This window comes from Fukomys damarensis, unplaced genomic scaffold (assembly GCF_012274545.1).
Source record: "Fukomys damarensis isolate Sample0158 unplaced genomic scaffold, DMR_v1.0_HiC HiC_scaffold_15, whole genome shotgun sequence".
Lineage (NCBI taxonomy): Eukaryota > Metazoa > Chordata > Mammalia > Rodentia > Bathyergidae > Fukomys > Fukomys damarensis.
In genome coordinates this window covers 12,987,958-13,011,605 of record NW_022900927.1, presented here as the reverse complement: position 1 = coordinate 13,011,605, position 23,648 = coordinate 12,987,958, and the positions used below count along the sequence as shown (strand labels likewise).

The window sequence follows — 23,648 nt, the reverse complement described above, 5'->3', positions numbered from 1 at the left end:
AAAAAAAAAAAAAAAAAAAAAAAAAAGGAGAGAGAGGGGCTAAAATATTTCTACGCTAGTGTTGGAAGCACACGGCGCTAAAAGATGAGATGCCAGGGTTCTTTCTCTGGCCTATTTATAAACAAATCACTTTACAAATGGGAAGACCTGGAGAAAAGCCCAGAAATACGTTCTGCAGTCCTACTTCCCGCGTCAAAGTCTTAGGGAAGCGCTGGCTGATGGAAAGGAGCAACAGCTGTGATGCGGAGGGTCCACGCAGCCAGGTAAAATCTGGCTCTGAGAAGGGAAGAGCTGCCCGTTCTGAAGGGTTCCAGAGCTCCGGGGTCCTTGCAAATGTTTCCCCACCACCAGCAGGGGCTGCTGTGCCAAGTGCCTAGGAGTTGAGAGTGATGAATGCTTGCAGAATTTTATCTTTCAGAAGTTACTGCCGAACGTCTGATTTCCTAACATAATTACCAGCGACAGTAAGAGTGACCAAAACTCACCCAGCACTGTGTGTGTGTATTCTTCTATTTAAGTCACTGATAAACAGGTTGTAAATCTAATGTCTATTCGCTTAACTACTATTGGACCATCAGGAAAGAAATACAGCACCTGTACTATGTACCTCTAACAAGAATCCTTTTTTACTCAAGACCTATGTAAAACCAAATGGGGATATCGTTTAAAACTAGGATCACTTCGTGGAGCCTAACAGATCCTACATTACAGCAGCAACACAACTATCCGTGTCAAAAGAAATTCGTTACTAGCTCAGAATTTCTTAATCCCTGAAGACTGTCTAGAATGAGTATTTTACATAAAACATTTATAAGATCCACGGACAATTGTTTTTGCTTTTCTGGCACAAAAAGTAAAAATAAAAATTCCTGCAAGGTTGAACAGAAAACCCATCTGTTTTAAATTACATGTCAAAATTAGATGCTACAGGTATAAAACACAAAGCTATTTAGTCTTTTTTGTTTTTCTGTTTTTTGTTGTTATTGTTGCTGTTTTGTTGGTACTGAGGATCGAACTCAGGACCTTGTGTTTGTGAGGCAGGTGCTGGAGCCACTCAGCTAAATCCTCAGCCTTATTTGGTCATTTTTGAAACCAGTATTTTTTTTTCACTCTGACGTATAAGTTGTTACCTTCAAATACTTACTTTCAAAGTATGTTTGGGAAGAAATTAACCTTCTACCAAAGTCTACCATCCTTAATTTCAAGACTTTTCCCTTTTCAAATACTTCATAATAATATCAAGTAATATCTTTATGTAAAAGAACTTACTATGTTATTTATTTTCTTTTATATTCTTTAATCATTTCTCCCTTTTTTTCCAGGATGGAAAACAGAAGACATTCACTATTGTGTTAGAAAGAGAAAATGACACCTTGGGATTCAACATCATAGGAGGTCGCCCAAATCAGGTAATCCCTTTGTTATTCTCCACTTATAAAATAATAGGCCAACCTCTCATTTGTGTGTTTTAAGTCAGAAAACAAATGGTTCAGTATTTAAAATTATGCTTATGATCAAATACCAAACTGCTTTATATAAATTTTCCAGTGCTATCTAGATTTCCTTCTTGAAGAGGGGGAAAAAAAACTGCTGACAAGCTACATTCCAAAAAGACAGACTGTAGATTTCACATTTTATCACACCATTGGCAAATTTCTTAAACCCATTTCATAGTACAGCAGACCCTTGACTTTAAAACTTGATCAGTTTCCAAGGGCTGGTTGTAACTAAGTCAGTACAACTGAGAGCTGGATGTTTGGCTGGGGACACTCTGCAGATAAGAGGCAAGTGAATCTTTCATTAACCCAAGTTGTTCGTATGTCAAGCCAGTTGTAACTTGAGTCTACTGTAAAATACATAGGCAATTTCTATTTGGTAATATTAGGTACTTGTTTTGCCTGTTAAACTTTCTGTTAAGTCAGATTGTTCAATTTTTAGACATTAACACAGTTTGGGAAGTTAATGCATGTTAAGTGCATGAGTAGTTGAAATAAAGCATTATCATTTTCATAATTACATAAAGAAATTCATTTTAAAGAACATTGATTTGAAATATTTTTGACTTTCCAACTCCTTTATAATGCAATGAATAATGATCCCTATATTGATGCTAGTTATTTTCAAAATGCATGTTATAAACTTACACCCTGTACTGTTACTGCAAAGTTCTTTCATATCCTTCAAGCTCTATATCTCCTTAATTTTTAATCTAAGTGGAAAAAAATTGTAAAGTTTTTCAGTCGTGTTCCCTGACTTTCCCACTTGGCTGCCATGGGGTCTTTGCACCTTTTGTATTGCATGTCCCCCAAGGAAACTGAGCGTTGCTGGCCATATGCTATGCTTAGGACAGAGAGGTGGCGACCTCAGTCCTCCTCTCATGTTGTGTGCAGCCAGGAAACCTAGCAACTAACAACTGCTGTGTTTCTGTTTCCAAAGCTCCCCACTTATTATGTGAAGATAGAAAACTTTTCATCAAATCATTTTTGTTCTGTTTTGCCCAAAGGATATTTTTATGAGTGCCAAGAAATATTTGACATTGAGATGACATTGGAGATTTTTCAGAGCTTCTTGAAACTCATACGAAGGCTGGCTAAGTGAGGAGAAATGATTTTATGTAACCTGCCATGCAGTAGAATAACACCTATAGCCATAAAATATATCAGTATAGGATGGATGTTTTCCTTAAATACATCTTACAATATAACTGGTATGTTGTGATTGGCTAGTGCCCTATTTGTATCATGAGGGCTGTATGTTTGAGGTTTAACTATCATTAGACACATTATACTTGGAAACTTAGGCAATGTTTAGCTTTGAACCCTTGCAGTTTTGAGTTGATCTTTTAGGATTTCACAATTGAGCAGCAAGGTCCTAGTCTCCTCTGAATAGACCTTCTCAGAGGTGCTTCTAAGTTTGTGACACTGATTATGAAGCTAAATCATATTTTCAAAGTTATGAACATATCTAAAACCTATTTCACAGGGGCTGGATATTTTTTCTTCTATATGTTTATCACCATCTTTACTTACCCCTCACTTTGGAAATGAGTTTTTTTTTTTTTTTTTAAGACAAGAACCAGTTGATCTCACCTGTGCATGCCCTGTCCCGGTAGCTTGTTAAGTGTAATCAAAATGAGAAGCACACCGGTATCTTGTCAAAGATGCTTGCCTTGCTCATTGAAGCTGCCATCTTGACTAATGACTCATTGATGTTAAGTTAAAATCCTGTGCCAAATTCTCAGCTGAGTGTTTCTTGTTTAAAGATGACTGGAAATGTTTGTTTAGAAAATTGTCCTTTAGTAAAAAGTTTGCCTATGTATTTCTTTCTCCTAGACTAATCATGAAGAATCATCAACTGAAGGAATTTATGTTTCAAAAATTTTAGAAAATGGACCTGCTGACAAAGTGAATGGACTGGAGCTTCATGATAGAATCATTGTGGTAAGATAATAAAACATATGTATGAACTATTGAAGAAATAATTAGATATTGTACATTCCAAACCTTAAATCACTTTATCTTGAGGTTCTAATTAGAATATATGTTTAATATATATTGCTCCTTAGTGGTTTTTTTATGTTTTTTTACTTTGTTATGGGGGAATCAAACTCGGGCCCTTGAGCTTGCTCCTTAAATCACTTTATCTTGAGGTTCTAATTAGAATATATGTTTAATATATATTGCTCCTTAGTGGTTTTTTTTATGTTTTTTTACTTTGTTATGGGGGAATCAAACTCGGGCCCTTGAGCTTGTGAGGCAGGCGCCAGAACCACTGAGCTAACTCCCTGGCCCTATTTCTTCTTTTAAGATACAGTAAACCATAATGATTCTTTATCAACTTTATCTTGAGGTTCTAATTAGAATATATGTTTAATATATATTGCTCCTTAGTGGTTTTTTTTATGTTTTTTTACTTTGTTATGGGGGAATCAAACTCGGGCCCTTGAGCTTGTGAGGCAGGCGCCAGAACCACTGAGCTAACTCCCTGGCCCTATTTCTTCTTTTAAGATACAGTAAACCATAATGATTCTTTATCAATAATTAGGATATTGGGATAAAAGTATAAAACACCTAACATTTCCAAATATGTTAATGAATATCTCTAGCTTAACGAATTGTCTCTTCTATGAACTATAAAGACATTTGTGTGAATATAAAAGAATTAATTTTTATAACATTTCAAAAAATGATAAATCTCAAAAATTTTTGATAAGGAAATATCAATTTTTTAAACTTGGATTTATTCTGTATAGAGCTTTTAATTGTTTATGCTATGTTTATCTTTTCTTATCTTAATAGAGTTTCTTCTAATATATGAAAGAAAAAGGAAGCACCTTTTTTGTCCTTTTGTCATAAAAACTTGGCAGGAATTCTTCATTTGCTCTAGTGTATGCTGTAGTTGTATTCTATTTGGAAGTGAGAAAGTAAACACCATTACCCTAGTGAGACTGGGTGCTAATGAAATTTGCATTACTGCGTGGCCATCTGCCATCTCTCCTTTTGATGTTTTCTTCACTAGTTGTGACACTGTGATTTGGTGTTGCCAAAATGTTTAGATGACTTATTTCCAATGTACTAGTAAAACTAGTGGAAAATATTTGCTTGACTAAATTTTTAAAATTCTATTTATTCTGATTATTTAATCCCTAAGATTATCTTTTTGAAGGCCATATAAATCTGTATAGAGGCTGTTTTCTTTATGAAACTTTGGGTACTGTTTTAGATTTTTACAAACAATTTGTGCACTAAACAGAAGAATTTTAGAAACAATGACTCAATAAAAGTGAGGAATATAGAGGAGCCAATAATTTTCTATCTTAAAAAAATGGAATACACAACTGTTAGGAACTCACTGACAACGATTTAAGAAAAGATAGTTGCCTTTGGATAAAAACGTGTGTATGTTTGCGCGCTTGAGCACTCGTATCTAAGATTTTCTGATTCCAGTTGTGTAGTCAAGAAAGTACAGACACTTACACTGTCTCTCTACTGTCTTGATAGTTTGCCTAGTGGAAATACGTGCTACAGTTTCTAAAATTAGAATTTTTCTAGTTCTCCTGTTTGTGCAGTACTAAAAGGCAATCCAGTTTAAACAAAAGTTGCTCTTATTCTCTATCTTTAAATTAGTTCAGATTTTCCAGTAAAATGGAAAATGGATTTCTCTGATACTATTCAAAGGCTGATAGATTTGAGTACATATATTAAATTACATGTGTATATAATACCGTGTGTGTGTGTGTGTGTATATATATATATATATATTCATTCATTCAACTATATAGGTATAGGACAAAAGCAAGAACTGAAAGTTAAAAATATTTTAAAATTTTATTAAAACTTAATTTTATTTACTTAATCTCTAGTTATTGTAGCTAGATAACACCATTACATGTGCTTCATTAATGTTTCACTAAAGCAGATTTTTCTTTTATGTTGTGACACAGCACTTGTTAAAAACTCATTGGTGGATGGGCTGGGGATTTAGCTCAGTGGTTCCACTGCCTGTCTCGCAAGCACAAGGACCCAAGTTCAATCCCTGGTACCAAAAAAAAAAATTGTCTGTGGCTGAGGATGTATAGCTCAGTGATAGAGCACTTGTATAATATACACAAACTCCTGGATTTGATCCTCAGCACCAGAAAAGCAACAAAAAATACACAAAATGTCATTGATTTTGTTATGGTAAAGAGATCATTTTATAAAAACTATGGTTGATAAACCAAGCACATCTAGACATTGCCGCAGCATTTTTGCTAATACATGTTAGACTGACCTGATTCAAGCCCTGTGAGATAAAGAGGAACAAATTCAATCACAGAAATGCAAGTGGTATTTATAGCTAGCTGCAGTATTAAGGTTCACCTTGATTTGCATTTATTAGCAATTAATGACAAGAGCTTAAAACTTGTCTCAATAAGCATTTTTCAATGTATCTTTCATATTTTTCGGACAGTTCAGAAATGAATCAGTGTGACCACATTTACAGTGAGGAATGAATTAGATTTTGTGCATCTTTCTGGACTGTTGCCTTTTTAATTAGTATGAAATATTTTAGGAGGAAGATTGCTAGAAGTATATCCAAGTAGTGTGCTTGTCTCATTCATGTATGTGTGTTGTAGAAAAATCCTTGTGTGCCAGTAAAAGTTAGGAATATTTTAGGCTTGTCAGCTATTTTAGCTTCTCTGTCATGATACCAATCCAATTAAGCAGTTTATAGCTAATGATTAATAAGAGATTCATCAATTAGAGTCATGCAGGGTTAGGAAATCAGATTTTAAAATAGACTTTTTGTTTTTATTCTCAATAATTTGTTATTAACAAATTTAATTGATGGTTTTTTAATGGGGGGGGTAAATTTTAAGTGGCCATGCACAGATAAGCTTGTTTAAAATATAAAGAGCACAAGTGATTCCAGTATTGTAAAACTCTCCATGTAATTTACTGAGTTTGATAAATTACTGAATGCCTTGAAAAAAGAATTGATACTGTAAGATTTTAAGCATCAAGATAGAGTCACAAATATTTTATCTTAAAGAACATGTGCAGTAGGTTTGCAAATTGTTCCTTAAAAAATAATGTTCTAAATAATTTTAAAAAGTAGACATGTTAAAGATTAGGTTCTATTGATGGTTAAGGAGATATTACTAATTGTAATGAAAAGGATTTTTTTGGAAGTCACAAGGGAAGCCCATGTCTTATTTTGCATATTATTCAAAGCAAGTTGACATTTGGAGTCAGTTTCCAGATGCAGCCTTGTTGACTAATTCTAGCTCTTTCCACACCCTGCTTTTGTGGGAATATTTACGTGTCTGGGTTATAAACAGAATCGGTTGTGATAGCTAAGTTGCAGCACTAGGTATCAGAATATTACAAGAGACTAAAAACAGGCTAGAAATGGTGGTGGAAGCATTTTGGAGCATCATGGAAACCAGGAATTCACCAGAGTATACATGCAGGTTTAAGCCTCTCTTATTTGCTGTTTTTCACTCTTCAAGACTCAGAAGGGCCACAGAAGACTCTTGATCCTATGAGAGACTTACACACCATAATGGAAAAAAGTAGCATCATTTTCATGGTTATCAAGTCCTTAGGAAGACTGTGGGTTATTTTGGAAGGAACTCAGAATCGACTTCCACTACTGCTCTCAGCAAGCCCAGTGTTTCCTCTTGATTGGCCCTGTGTTGCCACCAGCCGGCCCTGCACTTCCAAACCCTGAGTGGGAGAGGGTGCTTCTCATTTGTACCTCTCTGCTCAGTTCTCCCTGCCTTGCCCACAGCTCCTGGCCAATGTTATGTTACAGGACTATGCTAAGGCACAGTGGTCCCTATCTTTCTCTCTGGAGCCCAGAGAGTGAGTGTAAAGGTCCATGGAGTCGTTGAGCTGAACAGTTTGGAACCAACAGCAGAGTTGTTACATGTACCTGTTATTTAGCTTGAAGCTTCTTGTCTTACACAACATGAAAGGCATTCATTTTGCCTGGCCACTGCCTCGATGTTGAACAATGATGACATAACACATTCCGTAAGGTGCTGAGCTTAGTACTAGGAGAAAGAACTGCACAAATCAGGAGCTTAGTCACCAGACTGCCAGCTACACTTTTTTTTTAGTTGTAAATAGTATACCTTCTGCTTTCTCTGCCATCCTCCGCTGGATGGCTAACACAAAAATCTTGGGTAGTTGTCATGTTTATTTGGCTAGTGTTGTACAGTAGTTTACCGCTGTTGGGGCAGAAAAATTAAATGCAGATCCAAGTAGAACACTTGGAAATGCTGAGTTGGGTCTGCAAAGTGCTCCCTCTGTTTGCCCAGTGGGTTAGGCGCACCTGGTGGAGCAGCAGTGCTAATTTTTTCATGAATGAAAGCATTAGCAAGCTTTTTAGGCCATTTGTCAAACTGGTGGACATTCAGGGGTATTTTGGACCAATTTTTGTTCAATTTGAATACATTCCTGAGTATTTCCATAGAACAAATCCTCATCTGACACGTTAAGTGTATTTTAATGATTCATACTGCATAGACCAGTTGTCGGAATTAAGACCAAAAAGCAATTATGTTATTGCAAGTAAAAAATAGCTGACACTGGGATTTGGAATCATAATTCAATGCTGCTAAATTAAATGTACTTTTAGCATCATGATATAGTTATGTAGTTGTATATTTTATTGAAAAATGAATAAACTGAAGTACAGTGGGCTCTAACATCAGAAGAAGAGTGTGAGCTCTAACATTAGAGACTTGCTTGAATTTCTGTCCTGCCTGTCATAATTTGTGTGACTCTGACCAAGCCAGCTGATCTTCATTTTCTACACTTTTCATAGATTCTGCACATATAAAGTGCCTCACACAGGGTGGTTTTGGGAACCCCCAGCTATAAGCTGAATGTACCTCATTGAGCGTGTGCAAGTAGTTTTGTGCCCCAGAGCACAAAGTAGGGGAAATGGGTTATTTCCTTCTCTTTTTTCTAGGAAATTCCAAATCACCTGCTGTCAGCTTTCAGATCATTGCCATTTCTATGGACACCAGAATTTGCCTAAGAGAATGAGGGAGTTTCAGCATGTGGAGTTTTACATGCTGTGTATCTATAAACACTCAAAGGTGAGAAAAAGCATGACTTTGTGAGTTGCCATCTAATTGAGTCGTTCAGCAGGTACTTAAAATTGCCAGTTGGTGTTCTCTCTCTCTACTGGAGAACAGCACAAAGATCTCTCCCTGCATGAAGTGTCTCAAGGTGTAGAGAGCTTTTGCTGCCTATGTCAGGCAAAGCAAGCATTCATGAAGTTGCTTTTTCAAGTATTAAGGGTGTAAATGGAAATTATTACCTTGCATAATACATGGATGATGATGTGGGTTTTATTCTAAGTTTTGGTCCTCCTAGAAGTGGTTGAATTCATTTTTAGAAATCTTGACATGGGCTTAGTGAAATACAGTCCATGGGTGTGAGACAGCATTTTGTTAGATGAGTGTTGGCTTTTAATTTGAATCTTAGCCTGGAATTTTCCATTTCTTGCCTATAAATACAAGTATCATAATAAGTAGTGGCTTTGGCTTAGGTATGGTTTGTTCTCCTAGGGTTCATGGATTGGAAATTTAACCCCAGTTTTTCACACCAAAGAAACTGTTCAGTATTTGCATCTGTGCAACTTATTAATTTCACTTAGGAGTATATCTTCAATATGTATCCATTTTCCTATGAATGACTCTAATTTCTCATTCTTTATGGCTGAATAGTATTTCATTTTATAGAAAAACCACATCTTCTTTATTCAGTTCCCAACTGATGGGCAGATGGGCTGTTGCCAAGTTTTAGCTATTACAAACTGTGCCACTATAAACATTGGTGTGCGTATATCTCTATGGTATGAGTCTTTTAAATATTTGGAAAGATACCCAGCAGAGGGATGGCTGGGTCAAATGGAACCTTTGGACCTAGCTCTTTGAGGTATCTCCATATTGATTTCCACAGTGGTTGCACCAGTCTGCACTCCCACCAACAGTGGAGAAGGGTTCCTTTCTCCCCACAACCCCACCAACATTTGTTATTGTGTGATTTCTTGATAGCAGCCATTCTTTGTGGGGTGAGGTGGAATCTCAATGTTGTTTTCATCTGCATCTCTTGAATGACCAGTGATGTGGAGCATTTTTTCATATATTTACTTGCTGCTTTGACTTCTTCGTCTGAGAAATGTCTGTTCATTTCAAATGCCCATTTTTGAATTGGGTCTTTATATTTGGGGGAGCTGATTGTTTTTGAGTTCTTATGTATTCTAGACAATAGTCCTTTGTCGGAGGTGCACCTTGTAAAAAATTTTCCCCACATTGTAGGTTCTCTCTTAGTTCTGTTTATGGTTTCTTTTGCAGTGCAGCTTTTCAATAAGATGAGATCCCAGTTGTTGATTCTTTCTGCTAGTTCATGTACTACTGAGGATTTGTTCATAAAGTCTTTTCCTATTCCAATGTCTTCAATAGTTCTGCCTAATTTATCTTCCAGCAAGTTCAGTGTTTATGTTTTAATATTTAGATCTTTAATCCACTTTGATTTTACTTTAGTGCATGGTGAAAGGTAATGGTATAGTTTTAATCTTTGGCAGGTTGAGATCCAGTTTATCCAACACCATTTATTAAAGAGGCTATCTTTCCTCCATTGGGGATGGTCAGCTCCTTTGTCAAAGATGAGGTAGCTGAGTACATCTAGAGTTGTTTTTGTGTCTTCCAGTCTGTTCCCCTGATCCTCAGGTCTGTTTCTTTGCCAGTACCATGCTATTTTTTTTTATTGAGTTTATTGGTACATTTAGGGATACAGTACAGTTACATTCATTGTTGGGATCATGTACCTTTACATGGCAAGTCTTGATTCTCATTTTTTTCCCCTTACCTCTGCCCTCCCTTCACCCCCTCCTCCCCTCCCCATCTACAAACACTTTATTTTCATCTTTTCATTCTCTCACATTTTTTTCTTTTCCCTTTTTGTTCTTCCCCTACGTATCACACCTTCCCTACACCTTTAGCTCCTTTCCTCCCATTTCTAAATGTCAGTAATCTTATTAGAATCTTATGCATTGTTGCAGAATATTCACACCAGGGAAACTATTCGGTATTTACACATGTGGGACTTATTTATTTCACTTAGGAGTATATCTTCAATATGTATCCATTTTCCTATGAATGAATCTATTCTCTCGCTCTTTATGGCTGAGTAATATTCCATTTTATAGAAAAACCACAACTTCTTTATCCAGTTTCCAACGGATGGGCAAATAGGTTGTTTCCAAGATTTAGCTATTACAAACTGTGCCGCTATATTTTTATCATAGTGGCTTTGTAGTATAGTTTCAGATTGGGAGTTGTTATACCCGCTGCCATGTGTCTGTTGCCTAGGATGGCTTTTGCTCTTCTAGGTCTGTTATGATTCCAAATGAATTTTTGGATTTTCCTTTTTAGTTCTGTGAAATATAGTGTTGGAATTTCCATTGATATTGCATTGAATCTGTATAGCAGTTTTGGTAGTATGGCCATTTTCACTATGTTGATTCTTCCTACCCCGGAGCAGGGGATGTCTTTCCATTTTCTTATATCCTCTTCAATCTTTTTTTTTTTTCAGAGTGCTGTAGTTTTCAGTGTAGAGGTCTTTTGCTTCTTTTGTTAGATTGATTCCCAGATACCTCATTTTTTTTTTCAGTGTTATTGTGAAAGGAAATGTTTCCCTAATTTCTGGTACAGTGAGTCTTTTATTTGTGTACAAGAAGGCTATTGATTTTTGGGTTTTGACCTTGTATCCAGCTATTCTGCTCAAAGTGTCAATTAAGTCAAGAGGTCTTTTGGTGGAGTTTTTTGGGTCTTCAATGTAAAGTATCATATCATCAGCAAATAATGATAGTTTAACTTCTTCCTTTCCTATCTTTATTGCTTTAATTTCTTTTGTCTAATTGCTATGTCTAATGTTTCCAGAACTATATCAAAGAGGAGTGGTAATAGTGGGCATCCTTGTGTTGTTCCTGCTTTTAATGTGAAGGTTTTCAGTTTTTGGCCATTTAATATGATGTTGGTTGTTGGTTTTTCATAGATATCCTTTATTAAACTGAGGTATAGACCATCTATTCCAATTTTTTGCAGGGTTTTTATCATGAATGGGTGTTCAATTTTGTCAAATGCTTTTTCTGCATCTATCGAGAAGATCATGTGGTTTTTGTCCTTGACTTTGTTAATATAGTGTATTACATTTATTGATTTACATATGTTGAACCATCCTTGCATCCCTGAAATAAATCCAACTTGGTCAGGATGTATGATCTTCTTGATGATCCTCTGTATTCTGTTCACTAGCATCTTATTGAGGATTTTTGCATCTATATTTATTCAGGAGATTGGCCTGTGGTTCCCTTTTTTAGTTACATCTTTCTCTGGTTTGGGAATCAAAGTGATACTTGCCTCCAGGAATGAATTTGGAAGTGCTGCTTTCCTTTCAATTTCATTGAAAAGTCTGAAGAGTAATGGCAGTAGTTCTTCTCTAAATGTCCTGTAAAATTCAGCAGTGAATCCATCAGGACCTGGACTTTTCTTTGTTGTTAAGTTATTATTTACATTTTCGCCAGGGATTTAGCTCAGTGACACTGCTCCTGCGTCAAAAGTGCAAAGTCCTGAGTTCAAGCCCTGGTACCAAAAACAAAACAAAACAAAACAAACAAAACACATTTTCAATTTCACTGATTGTAATTGGGGTGTTTAAAATGTTTTATCCTCTTCATTCAACTTTGGTAATTCATAAGTATCTAGAAATCTGTCCATTTCTTCTGTGTTTTCCATTTTATTAGAGTACAGGTTCTCAGAGTAGGTATTAATGATCCTCTGGATTTCTGTGGGATCTGTTTTGACTTTGCCTTTTTCACTCCTGATTGCATGGATATGAGCCTTTTCTTTCCTTTTTTTGATAAGGTCTGCTAAGGGTTTATCAATTTTATTTAGTCTTTCAAAAAATCAACTCTTTGATTCATTTATTTTTTTGTATTGTTTTCTTAATTTCCATTGCATTGATTTCTGCTCTATTCTTTATAATTTCCTCTCTTGTTGGAGCTTTGGGTTTTTCTTGCTCTTGTTTTTCTAGGAGTCTAAGATTCATCGTTAGGTTGTTTATTTGAGCTTGCTCTGTTTTCCTAATATGGGCGTTCAGTACTATGAATTTTCCACATAGAACTGCTTTCATTGTGTCCCATAGATTCCTGTATATTGTATTGGCATTTTCATTTATTTGTAAAAACTGTCTGATTTCTTCTTTAATTTCCTCTCTGATCTACTGATTGTTCAGGAGAGTGTTGTTCAATTTCCATGTGTTTGTGAAGTTCCTACTGTTTATTATACTATTAATCTCCAGCTTTATTGCACTGTGTTCTGATAATATAAAGGGAATAACTTCAGTTCTTTTGCATTTATTCAAACCTGTTCTGTGAGCTAGTATGTGATCTATCTTGGAGAATGATCCATGCGCAGCCAACAAGAATGTATATTCTGATTTTGTGGGGTGGAATACTCTGTAAACATCTATTAAGTTCATGTGTTCTAAAGCTTCATTCAATTCTATTATTTCATTGTTGATTTTCTGCCTAGGTGATCTGTCAATTTGTGATAGTGGGGTGTTTAAATCCCCCACTAAAGCTTTATTAGTGCTTATTTGGTTTTTCATGTTATTTAATATTTGTTTTATATTGTTGGGGGCATTTATATTTGGTGCATATATGTTTATGATTGTCATTTCTTCCTCTTGGATTGTTCCCTTTACAAGGATGTAGTGGCCTTCTTTGTCTCTCTCAATCAGTTTTGGTTTGAAGTTTGCTTTGTCTGCAAATAAGATTGCTACCCCTCCTTTTTTCTTGGCTCCTGTTGCATGGAGAATTGTTTTCCACCCTTTCCCTTTTAGTCTATGGGCTTCTTTTTGCACTAGGTGTGTTTCTTGTATACAACATATTGTTGGATTTTGCTTCTTAATCCATTCTTCCCATCTATTTCTCTTGATTGGTGAATTGAGGCCATTGACATTGATAGTTATAACTGATATGTTTTGACTTATTGTCATATTGTTATTCTTTTGTTGACTCTTTACTTTTTTGCCTTCTCCTTTTAGTTTCTTGCCTTGGCTATTTGATTTGCTCTGTTGGGCCTCATGGTGTTGTGATCTTCATTGTCTTTTTCTAGGATATTGTTTAAATTTTCTTGTAGCTTGTTTAGTATTCATGAAGTTTCTCAAGTGTTCTTTGTCATGGAAGTATCTTATTTCTCCATCCATTTTGAAAGAGACTTTTGCAGGATACATCAGGCTTGGTTGGAGGTTGTTTTCTTTTAGGACTTGAAATACCTCACTCCAGGCTCTCCTTGCCCTAAGGGTTCATGTTGAAAAGTCTGCTGTGATTCTTATGGGCTTTCCTTTTTATGTGATTTGTTCCTTTTCTCTTTTTTTGTGACTAGTTGGAGTCCTACATGCCTTGCTTATCTGTGTGTCAAATTCTTCCCCTCTGGGAAGTTTTCTGTCATTAAATCTGTGAAGAGCTTTTTTAAGTCATTTGCATTTTCTCCTGCTACTTCATGGATTCCTATCAATCTTATGTTATTCTTCTTTGCACCATCTAGGAGTTGTTGGATCGATTTCTCATGCTCCCTTACTGTTTTTGAGAGAGCTCTCTTTTCATGGTCATTGTCTGTGATCTATATTGTATATCTGAGATTCTATCTTCGCAGTCTTTTATTCTGTTGCATATGCTTTCAAGAGAGTTTTTAATCTCCTGGGTATCTGTTTGAATCTGTTTAATGGATTCCATTTCTTTCCTGTGTTGGGTGTTCATTGTTTCCATTTCTTTCTTATTCTGGGCCTTTATGGTTTCTATTATGTTCCTGAGCTCATCTATTTTTTTGTCAGTTTCTGTTCTAGAGTCTCAAATCATGTCTTTCATTTTGCTCACCACCTCTATGGTTATCTTGGAAATAATTTCTGTTTTGAATTTTTCTAGAGCTTGATTGATCTGTTTTGTTACTTCCAGTGCTGTGAGTTCTGAGTGTCCTGAAGGTTCACTATCTGATTTTTCATCCTCCTTTGCCCTACTCTTTGCCATTGGTGGACTGGAAGTCTGTTTTAGTGGCTTAAGTGTTTTCTCATTTTTATTTTTGCTGATGGGTTGCCCTTGATTCAATCTCTGGGTCATTAAATCTTCCTGATATCCTTGCATCCCAGCCTTTGATTCTCTAATGACTTATAGACATTCTCATTTTCATAGTTGAGACAGCAACTAGTCAAATCAGTCCCTATCCTTTATCCCAGTGGATACAATCAGGAACACAATAGGATCAGTCACCACCCTTTATAGCCAGCCATGCCTCTGTGGAGTACGTCCAAGGACTGGCACAATCAGGGGATCTGAGAGTGAGGGGGCCAGCTACCCTCCTGGCACTGGGTCCAGAGCAATCAATGGGCCTGCAGGTAAAGGTGCGGCCCAGTGGGTTGGCAGAGGGAGACCTGAAGTCCGAGCCTGCCACTTCCCAGAACTCACACTCTTGTTGCTGGGTCCAGAGCAATCAATGGGCCCACAGGTAAAGGTGTGGTCAGGTCGTTGGAGGGAGACCCTAAGTCCAAGCCAGCTGCTTCCCAGAACTCTGTGTGTCTTTATTGGCACATCCCTCAGAATTTGAAAGACTCCCTTCTCAAATTTCATGATCTCTAAAATCTAGTAACAATGGATTAAAACATTTGTACTTCTCTACACTGTTTCATCTAGTTTATTAAGAAAGAACCCAAACCTATACTGGGACCATTCAAATTCTGGTCATGTAAATGCTTGGATTGTATCTGATGATGTGTGTTTGCCCTCACCCTAATGCAGGATTTTAGCTTTTGAATTTGAGGAATACTGGTAAAGCTGCCCGAATTTATATGCCTGTCTACAAAGCAGATTTGCAGAAAATGGTACTGGGCTGAATATAGAATCAAACAAAACCATGATTAACTGTGGAGGAACTGAAAAGATGAAAGATATTTTCATTGTTTAAGTGGTTTGGTGGAAAGACAGAGTTAGAAGGTTCCTAGAGCACTGAGGATGGCCCCAGAGCTTCTTTAAAGTTCTTATGATTCAAGGGCTGGGGACTTAGCTCAGTGGTTCTGTCACCTGCCTCACAAGTGCAAGGACCCAAGTTCGATCCCCATACCAAAAAAACAAAACAAAAGAAAAAAACAAAGTTCTTATGACAAGAAATGCTTGATAAAGCCCAGCTGTCCCAGGTGTGAGGTCAACCATGCAAGTAATATAAGCAACAACACTCAAATCTTGGGCTGGAAAGAAAGGTTATGATTTTTAATTTAATTTTAGTTTTTGTTACTGGGTATCAAACTCAGGCCCTTATGCTTGTGAGGCAGGCAGTGGAACCACTGAGCCAAACCCCCAGCCCTGCTTTTTCTTTCTTCCTTCCTTCCTTTTTTTTTTTTTTTTAAGAAGCTTATGCTTTTAAAAGGTGAAGCTTTCACATATATTCTGTTGATTTCTACGGTGTTTGAATGTTTCTTCAAAGAGACACAAATAGAGACTTTTTGACTCTCTTCTAAAAAACCACCTTGTTCTTCCCATTGCCCTGAGAAAGCCTCACAGATGGGGACAGGGAACTGATTATGTGTTGGTTTTATTTGGTGCGTGGTCCTTGGAACCCTGTGGATTGTGGTGTCTGCCTGAGGTCCAGGTGCTTTGTGGGCAATACTTTCTGTGTCCCCCTTGTCTGTGCAGCAGGAACCAGTGGTCCTAAGAAGTGAATCCCTCCTTTCCTAGTCAGCAGCTCATTGCCACTTTTGAATAACATTATGCCCCAAAGGATAAGCAGTATTCATTACATGGTTTCAACTATTTTTAACAATTACTGTTGAACGTACAGAACTACATATTCTCTTTACATGGGCTACTCTGACTGGACTCACTTTTTAGAGAGAAAAATCATTTCATATGGTAAAGATTAGTATACAGTTCAATGTGTCACTGAAAGTGATGAAAAATATGTAAAGCTATAATTTAAAATTTAAGGCATTTTATATAAAATTATGTAATTTGATATCACTCACATAATGTGTCATGTTAAAATAAATTTATATCATATTTCAGAAAAAACTCATTAGCAAAAATGTCCTCATTGTATAAAAGATAGTTTTTATGGTGAAGTTTACCACAAATACAATTCACCAAGGAAATGTATATATGTTTAAATGACAGTAGCTTTTGTTGCTGGAAGTGGAGAGATCTGTTTTGTTTTTTGTTTTTTGTTTTTTGAAACAGGGTCTCATGATATAGTTGAGACTGACGTGGTGCTATGTAGCCCAGGCTGGTCTCAAACTTACAGCGATCCTCCTGCCTCAGTCTCCCGAGTGCTGGGATTACAGGTGTGCACCACCATGCCCGGCTCCATCTGTTCTGGATTGTACATGCCTCAAAGATACTGTATTAAGAGAAGATGGCTGTATATCAAACAGGCAAACAATAAGCTGTTAATTCATTAAATAGCACTTGATGAGTAATTGGCACAGAGGAATTATCCCAAAACCCTCCCTAGTCATAGCTCTTACAGAAGCTGAAAGAGGAGAACAGTCCTTGAAAGAGTCTCAATGGGGAAAATAAAATTGCAGGCAGAGATGGAGTTAGACCTTTGCAACATAGGGCACCCTAGTGCAGGAAGGAGCCAGGATTTGCATTTCTTGCTAATTAACCATTTCGACCAATTGATTATGAAAAAAAGAGCTAAGACTTACTATTATGTATTAAACGTTCCTTAGTTTCATGAGAGGTATTCATTTCACCCTCATCACTCTAAATTGGTGCTATTCATGCTAATTATAGTAACCTGGATTTGTAGTTGAGAAAACCAAGGCACAGAGACCAAGCACTATAGTGCTATTTGCCTTTGAGTTTACCAGCCATAAAATTGCCCTATTCAATTAACAAAATGCTTAATGAATGCTTACTCTTTGTTTCTTATCTTGACATGGACCCCAATGCACTGTTCATGAATTGGCTGTGGTCACTGGTCCCCACTGCTTCTCAAGGAGGCACAACAGTTATTTGCAAACAGTCCGTTCCATTCTTCTGCTTGTCATTCTTGCGTGACTTCTCTGCATGTGGGATAAAATGCCAGGTTCTTCACTACTGCTTGCGGAGTACCTGTCCAACTTTATTTTTTTATTTTGCATCCACTCTCCCCTTGGCTCAGTTTTCTTGAGCACACTGGTATCCTTCCAGAATGTGTGAGCATGAGGTGGGACAAAACCATGACCACCAGTAAGATTACAAGAACAGCCACCCAGGTAATATTGATTAAATGGGGGTCAAATGGGGAACAAGTCACATAGCAAGTGTACAAGGGTTTTTATGGATATTTCCTGGAAAGACTGGGTTAAGATCTTGGCTCCCCACCCAGGTGATTGAAACCGATTTAGACTATCAATCACTGCTGTTCATCTCCAGGGGAAGTACAAGGGCATAGTAGTTTCTCTCCTTTTACAATTCTGGCCTTCAGTGGATGTGTCTTGATTGTCCTCCATGTTGGCTCCTTGCTGTGTTGGCTCCTTGAGGGTGGCCCTGTGTTACTGCCTACAAGATATCTAATTAACTTACCTGTCTGCAATATTCCCCCCTCTGAAGAAATGCCCCTAAATGTTGTGAGGGGGCAAAGGGTGAAGACTGCTCTGGCTACTTCCAGCTGAAGAGGGTCATAGTTGTGATCAGCAGTTAGAGTTAGTCTACAAAGGATCTATCTAAAGGCCTTCAGTATGTGCCTGGCATTGTCATCTTGGTAGCTGCATAGCTTTTAAGTCTGGAGGAGACAAAGCCAAAGAAACAAGAATGCATGATCCAAATTATAAGGTCAGCAGGATTTGTATGAATATACCCCACAGAGGGGACAAGGAGAAGGTCCAAAGGACTTCAGGATCCAACATAGAAGTCATATTATACAGTTTAGCAATTAGGAGCTATTTACAAGGTCCTGCTGGTGGATCCCAGTAGAAGAAGTCTAACTCATTTGTCATTGATACCATTTGTATGACCGCTTGGAGTTTGACAGCCTCTATGCAAGAATAAACAAAACTTGTAGGAGATTTGAGTATGCATAGTCTAAGCATGAGCACACTAGAATGAAATAGCAGGTTGGGGAGAAAGTCACACTTAGAAACTGAAACAGTGGGGCCAGGGATTTAGCTCAGTAGTGCCTCTGCCTACCTCACAAGCCCAAGAACCTGAGTTCCATCCCAATACCAAAAAACAAAACCAAATTGAAATAGTGATTGAACCTGCTGGTCTTAGAAGGCTCTAGTTTTAGCTGTAAGATAAATAACAATTTGAAGAGCAAATTTCGCTAAGAAATATAAGGCTCTAGCTGAACTCTTACAGATTTTACCATAGTTTTTTCCTAGTGATCCATAATTATGGTCAGCTACTGATATAGCTGAAAACTGCCAGAAGGGATCAGTGACTGGAGCCACTTTTTATATCTAGTTGTACTACTATGGCATTATTTTATACCACTTTTGGTTATTCTATTCTGCTTGGTGTTTAAGAACAAGTTAAAATGAGGCCTGTGTCAATCAACATGAACCTCTTGCTGTTTATCAAGGTCAGGTAAGTCTCCCCAGGCATTATTTTGGAACCATGCATAGAGCCTCTCAGCTCCTCTGTCAGTGTCAGCCATCAGGATGGGTCATGGCCTTGCTTGACCATGTTGCTTTCAGTGAAAGTGTGGGAGACTTTCCCCTCATGGTGACCCCCCTTTGGCACACAGTATATTTGTCCTCTGGTGTTCAGCAATCTCCCTGCTCAGGAGGTTGAGTGACTTAGCAAAGATATAGGATCCTGTAGGAAAGATTCCTTTGTGTCCTGGATCTTGTAGACCTTGAGGGGCCAGGGCTGAAATACTGGCTGTGTTCAGTTTTGATCACCAAACTTCTGTTGTTGAACACCCAGAAGAGAAGATCAGTGATATTAGTAGGGCAGTAGGACCAGTGAGCTTAACTATTACAGTTTTGTCTGGACATTCAGCAGTTTGAAATATAAAGCATAGTTAGGCTACTGTTACTTCTTATCAAACATGGTTCTAGTAGTTTTAATCCCTGGGTGTACAAGTCTTCTAAGATATTATTTATGGTAATGATCTTTTTGACTCAGGTATGTGCCTTTCTCTTGAACTTCAGCTACTTGTGATGAGAGATACATGTCAAGCTAGCGTGAGATCACCAGTCAAAAGATAGTGTTCTTAAAAACTTATGTGATTTATGTTATATGTGTCACCACACTTAGGGATTCTCAGTTGCCAAGCAGTCAAAACAATTTCAGACACTAAAATTAAAGGTTAGATATTATGAACTCCTCAGGTACATTTATAGGCCAATATGTATGTTCTCTTTAGATGGCATCCTACTAAAGGATAACAAATAATTAAATGAGAATTTTCTTTATGTCATTTAATGTCTTGTGATCAGATGGAGGTGTTTGAAAGATTATTCCATACTAAGATGGACATTGTTACAAAGAAAATATGATGATTGTCATGTGAAAATACTATGTGTGACTACTGATCTTAAGTTTCTATAATAAATGGATTTTTAAAACTTTCCGAAGTTTCTTTAAACATGCGTCACAAAAATCATATATTCCCATGTGACCCAGTTTTCTCTAGAGGAAGACAAAGTTGTTGACATTATTGTGTTTGATCATCTTGGCATGTTCTATTTTTAATCTTAGCCTTTTTGCAGGACCAGTCTCACACTCTCTGTGTTCCTTCACAGTTCTTTGTTACGTTGTCACAAAGATTAATATGATCCCTAAACAAATTATTGTGTCTTGGATGCCCTGTGTTGCAATTTTTTTCACTTTCCTGAATGTGTTACTGTTATTTTTCAGAAGCATAATTCTTTTCAACAGATAAGAATGATCAAAGTAGAACAGAATTTTCTTCTTATGTAAACTTCTACATATAGCATATTTCTTTTTATAGCACAGAACTTTAAAATGCATATCTCTTTGTAGACATATACCTTTTCTTTGGGTTCAAATGAGAACTCCAGTAGCATCAAATCTTAGTGATTTAGAATTAAGTCATTGAGACATACTAAGTTGAAAATAAAGGTAGATCAGCAGGCAAGGTGAGGATGAGATAGAAACTTAGACCTGCAAGAATTGAGCGGATCAAAATTGTTATGTGGCCAGTAATGGAAAAGTGATTTTAATGTAAAAGTAAACATGTGGTACATGCTTCTTATCTAAATACTCTGGGAAGCTGAGGCAGGAGAATTGCAAATTTGAGTCAGTCCTGCAAAACTTAGATATTTAGCCAGAGGCTGTTTCAAAATTCAGAAAATAAAAAGGTTTGAACTATAGCTCAGTTCAAAGGCCTGGGCTCAATCCCCTCTACTGAAAAATAAAGTGAACAATATATCATTACATTTTATATATGGAATATATATATATGCATGCATGAATGCATGGATCGAATTTGGGACCTTGTGCTTTCTAGATAGGCAGTGGAACCAAAGAGTTAAATCCCGGGCATTGTATGGAATATATTTAATATGATACTGTCATATCTTACCTAAGTATTTTAGGTGAAATTATGAGCTGTCAAACCATCTATCATTCATATACCTATGTCCATGAATTTATCAACTATATCTCAATGCAGTATAAATTATGGATTGAGAACAGACCCAGGAAGGACCCAAGGACCCCAGAGGGGTTTTAAAATTATGGATTGAATACTATATATATGTTTAATTTATAATGATGAGGGTGACAATTATTAGAGAGGCTAATAACTGACAGCGGAAATAGTGGACATCAGATTCATAGGTGCAAAGTCTAAAACAGATAAAAGACAGGAAAATTAGGGTTAAGAATGAACTCTGTAACCTGTCTTACTGTTTTGAGAACTTAATGGATTGTTGATTGTGTGTTAAGCACTGTGTGAAGAGCCTACATGTAATGAACACATTGGTGCCCTTAAAGGATCCCAGGGAATAATAACTTCAGCTTGGATGTGGTTCAGTGGTACCAGAATCCACTTCATAACATACAGGGAAAAATATGCTTTGGTTAATTTAACAGTAACGACACACTGAGGTGTGTTAGATACCTAAGGGATTGATTGAAATTCAAATTAATTATATTCTTAGCCAAATGTGTTGCCTAACAAAGCTATCAAGGAAATACAGTGATCTTTCTTTCTCTTTGGTAGCATCTAGAGTTTTTAAAGGCTCTCATTGTTAAAAGGTCCCAAAACACTTAGAGCAGGTTACAGATAGTTTATCCTTAACTCTGCATTGCTGGATTTTTTTTTTTTTTTGGTCTGTTTTAGGGTTTGTACCCATTAATCTGGAGTCTTCTGTTTCCACTGTTCCCAGGGTTCACCTATTGAATCCCAGGACTCATAAAAGTGACTAGCTTAAGAGAAAAATTGAGACCCAGTTCCAGGGATACTTGAAGAAGAAAATTTTGGCTTTCAGAGTTAGCACCTCAAAGTTTAATATTTGTAATATCTTGCCATATGAAGTCTTTTCACCAAACTGCTGCCCAATCTATAGTGTTTACATCACTGTATTTCTAAGTTCTGTCATTAATATGTGCATCAGTTCAAGGATTTAATTTCTAGACTGTCATTTATTTAGCTTTTAAGAATGGTCACAGCCCGATGTATTTGTCATCTTTACCATATTCAGATTAGGTCTTTACATGAAAATGATTTCATACTACCAAAAACTAGAAAAATATACAGTGGCTTCTTTTGTTTTGTTGTTTTTTTTTTTTAGTGGAAGTTTAAAGCTCTCATTTGTATGAAGCATGGCATGTAGTTCCTTTTTCTTTAAAAAGGACTTGAGAGTGCCAGGTGTGGTGGTGCACACCTGTGGTCCCAGCACTTTGGAGGCTGAGGCAGGAGGATCGCTGTGAGTTCGAGACCAGCCTGGGCTACATAGTGAGTTCCAGGTCAATCTCACCTACATAGTGAGACCCTGTCTCAAAAAAAAAGGTGGGGGGGACTTGAGAGTGAGAAGCGTATTTTTCTCTAAGGAAAAGACCATTTTAAAGAAAGTTAAGATTGTTAATTTTTGACCTAAAATTTTTTTCTGTTCTTTTATGGATTTTTATTTTTTGAGAAAGAATTTACATTGAGTGTTTTTTGGAGTTTGCATATATGACAATGAATTTTCATCATTTTTCATGTTTCAGGAGTTTGGGTGTGTAAAGGTTAAGTTTCATAAGGTTAACAAGGTGCTTAAGCACTGAGGGTCTCTAGGTGTATTTTTCTGCACACATGTGTCTTTCCTCTGCAAGGTCTAAAGTAATGTGTCAATGCTTTATCAGGTTATTTTTAAATCTTTATTTTGGGAAGAGCTGGGATACTGTAGAAGTGGCTGTTAATGAAGCATGAAAAGTAGTGGCTTATAATTTAAAATGAGCTTTTAAAAAAGCACACTTTTTTTTTTTCTGGTACCGATGATCAAACTCAGGCCCTTGTGCTTGTGAGGCAGGTGCAGAACCACTGAGCTAAATCCCAGGCCAAAACACCATTTTAAAAATCTTATAAAAGGTGATTTGGATACAAATGAAAGCATCTGAAAATTAGGCACAGTTTTCTGTAATGGTAAACACAATAGCAAGTTTTCTATTGAAAATGCTAAGAAACAACAAAGGTGTTAAATATGTGGATCACTGTTGATATCTTTTGGATACAAAGTATTGAATATGCTTTGACTCTTACAGTGTGCATAAGTTGCAATAAAAGTATCATTTAACATCTGTTGTTTGTTTTCAGCAATTGATGGACATTTAAAAATATCAACGTATAAAATTTATTTCAAATTGTTTCATTTGTAATCATTTGTTCAAAAATGGCACCATAATATAAAATATTTTTAAAATGCTTTTACTTTTGGAAATTCTGAAACCCATGTGTGAACGCAAATTCAGTCCGGAAGCTTTCTCTCTCCACATTCTTTGTGTAATCCCGGACCGTTAGGTCTTAGTGTTCCTGAGAATTTAAAGTCCTAGAACTGCTGAAACCATACCTAAAATTTCAAATGCTTTTAGAACTTTTATCCAAAAGAAAATAAAGTCCAAAAATTGTGAACTCATTTTTATTCTAAAACATTGAAATT

The 23,648-nt window shown here is 36.7% G+C and overlaps 1 protein-coding gene across 1 annotated transcript in view; it reads left to right on the top strand.

Annotated features, from left to right (window-relative positions):
* The first annotated feature begins 119 nt into the window (after positions 1 to 119).
* Positions 120 to 23,648, top strand: part of Pdzrn4 (PDZ domain containing ring finger 4) — a 391,359-nt gene continuing 367,830 nt past the window's right edge. The window contains exons 1-3 of the mRNA XM_033763593.1: positions 120 to 263; positions 1,323 to 1,409; positions 3,333 to 3,440. Of these exons, the coding sequence (XP_033619484.1) occupies positions 138 to 263; positions 1,323 to 1,409; positions 3,333 to 3,440 (321 nt within the window). The 5' untranslated portion in view covers positions 120 to 137. The remainder of the gene's footprint in view (positions 264 to 1,322; positions 1,410 to 3,332; positions 3,441 to 23,648) is intronic.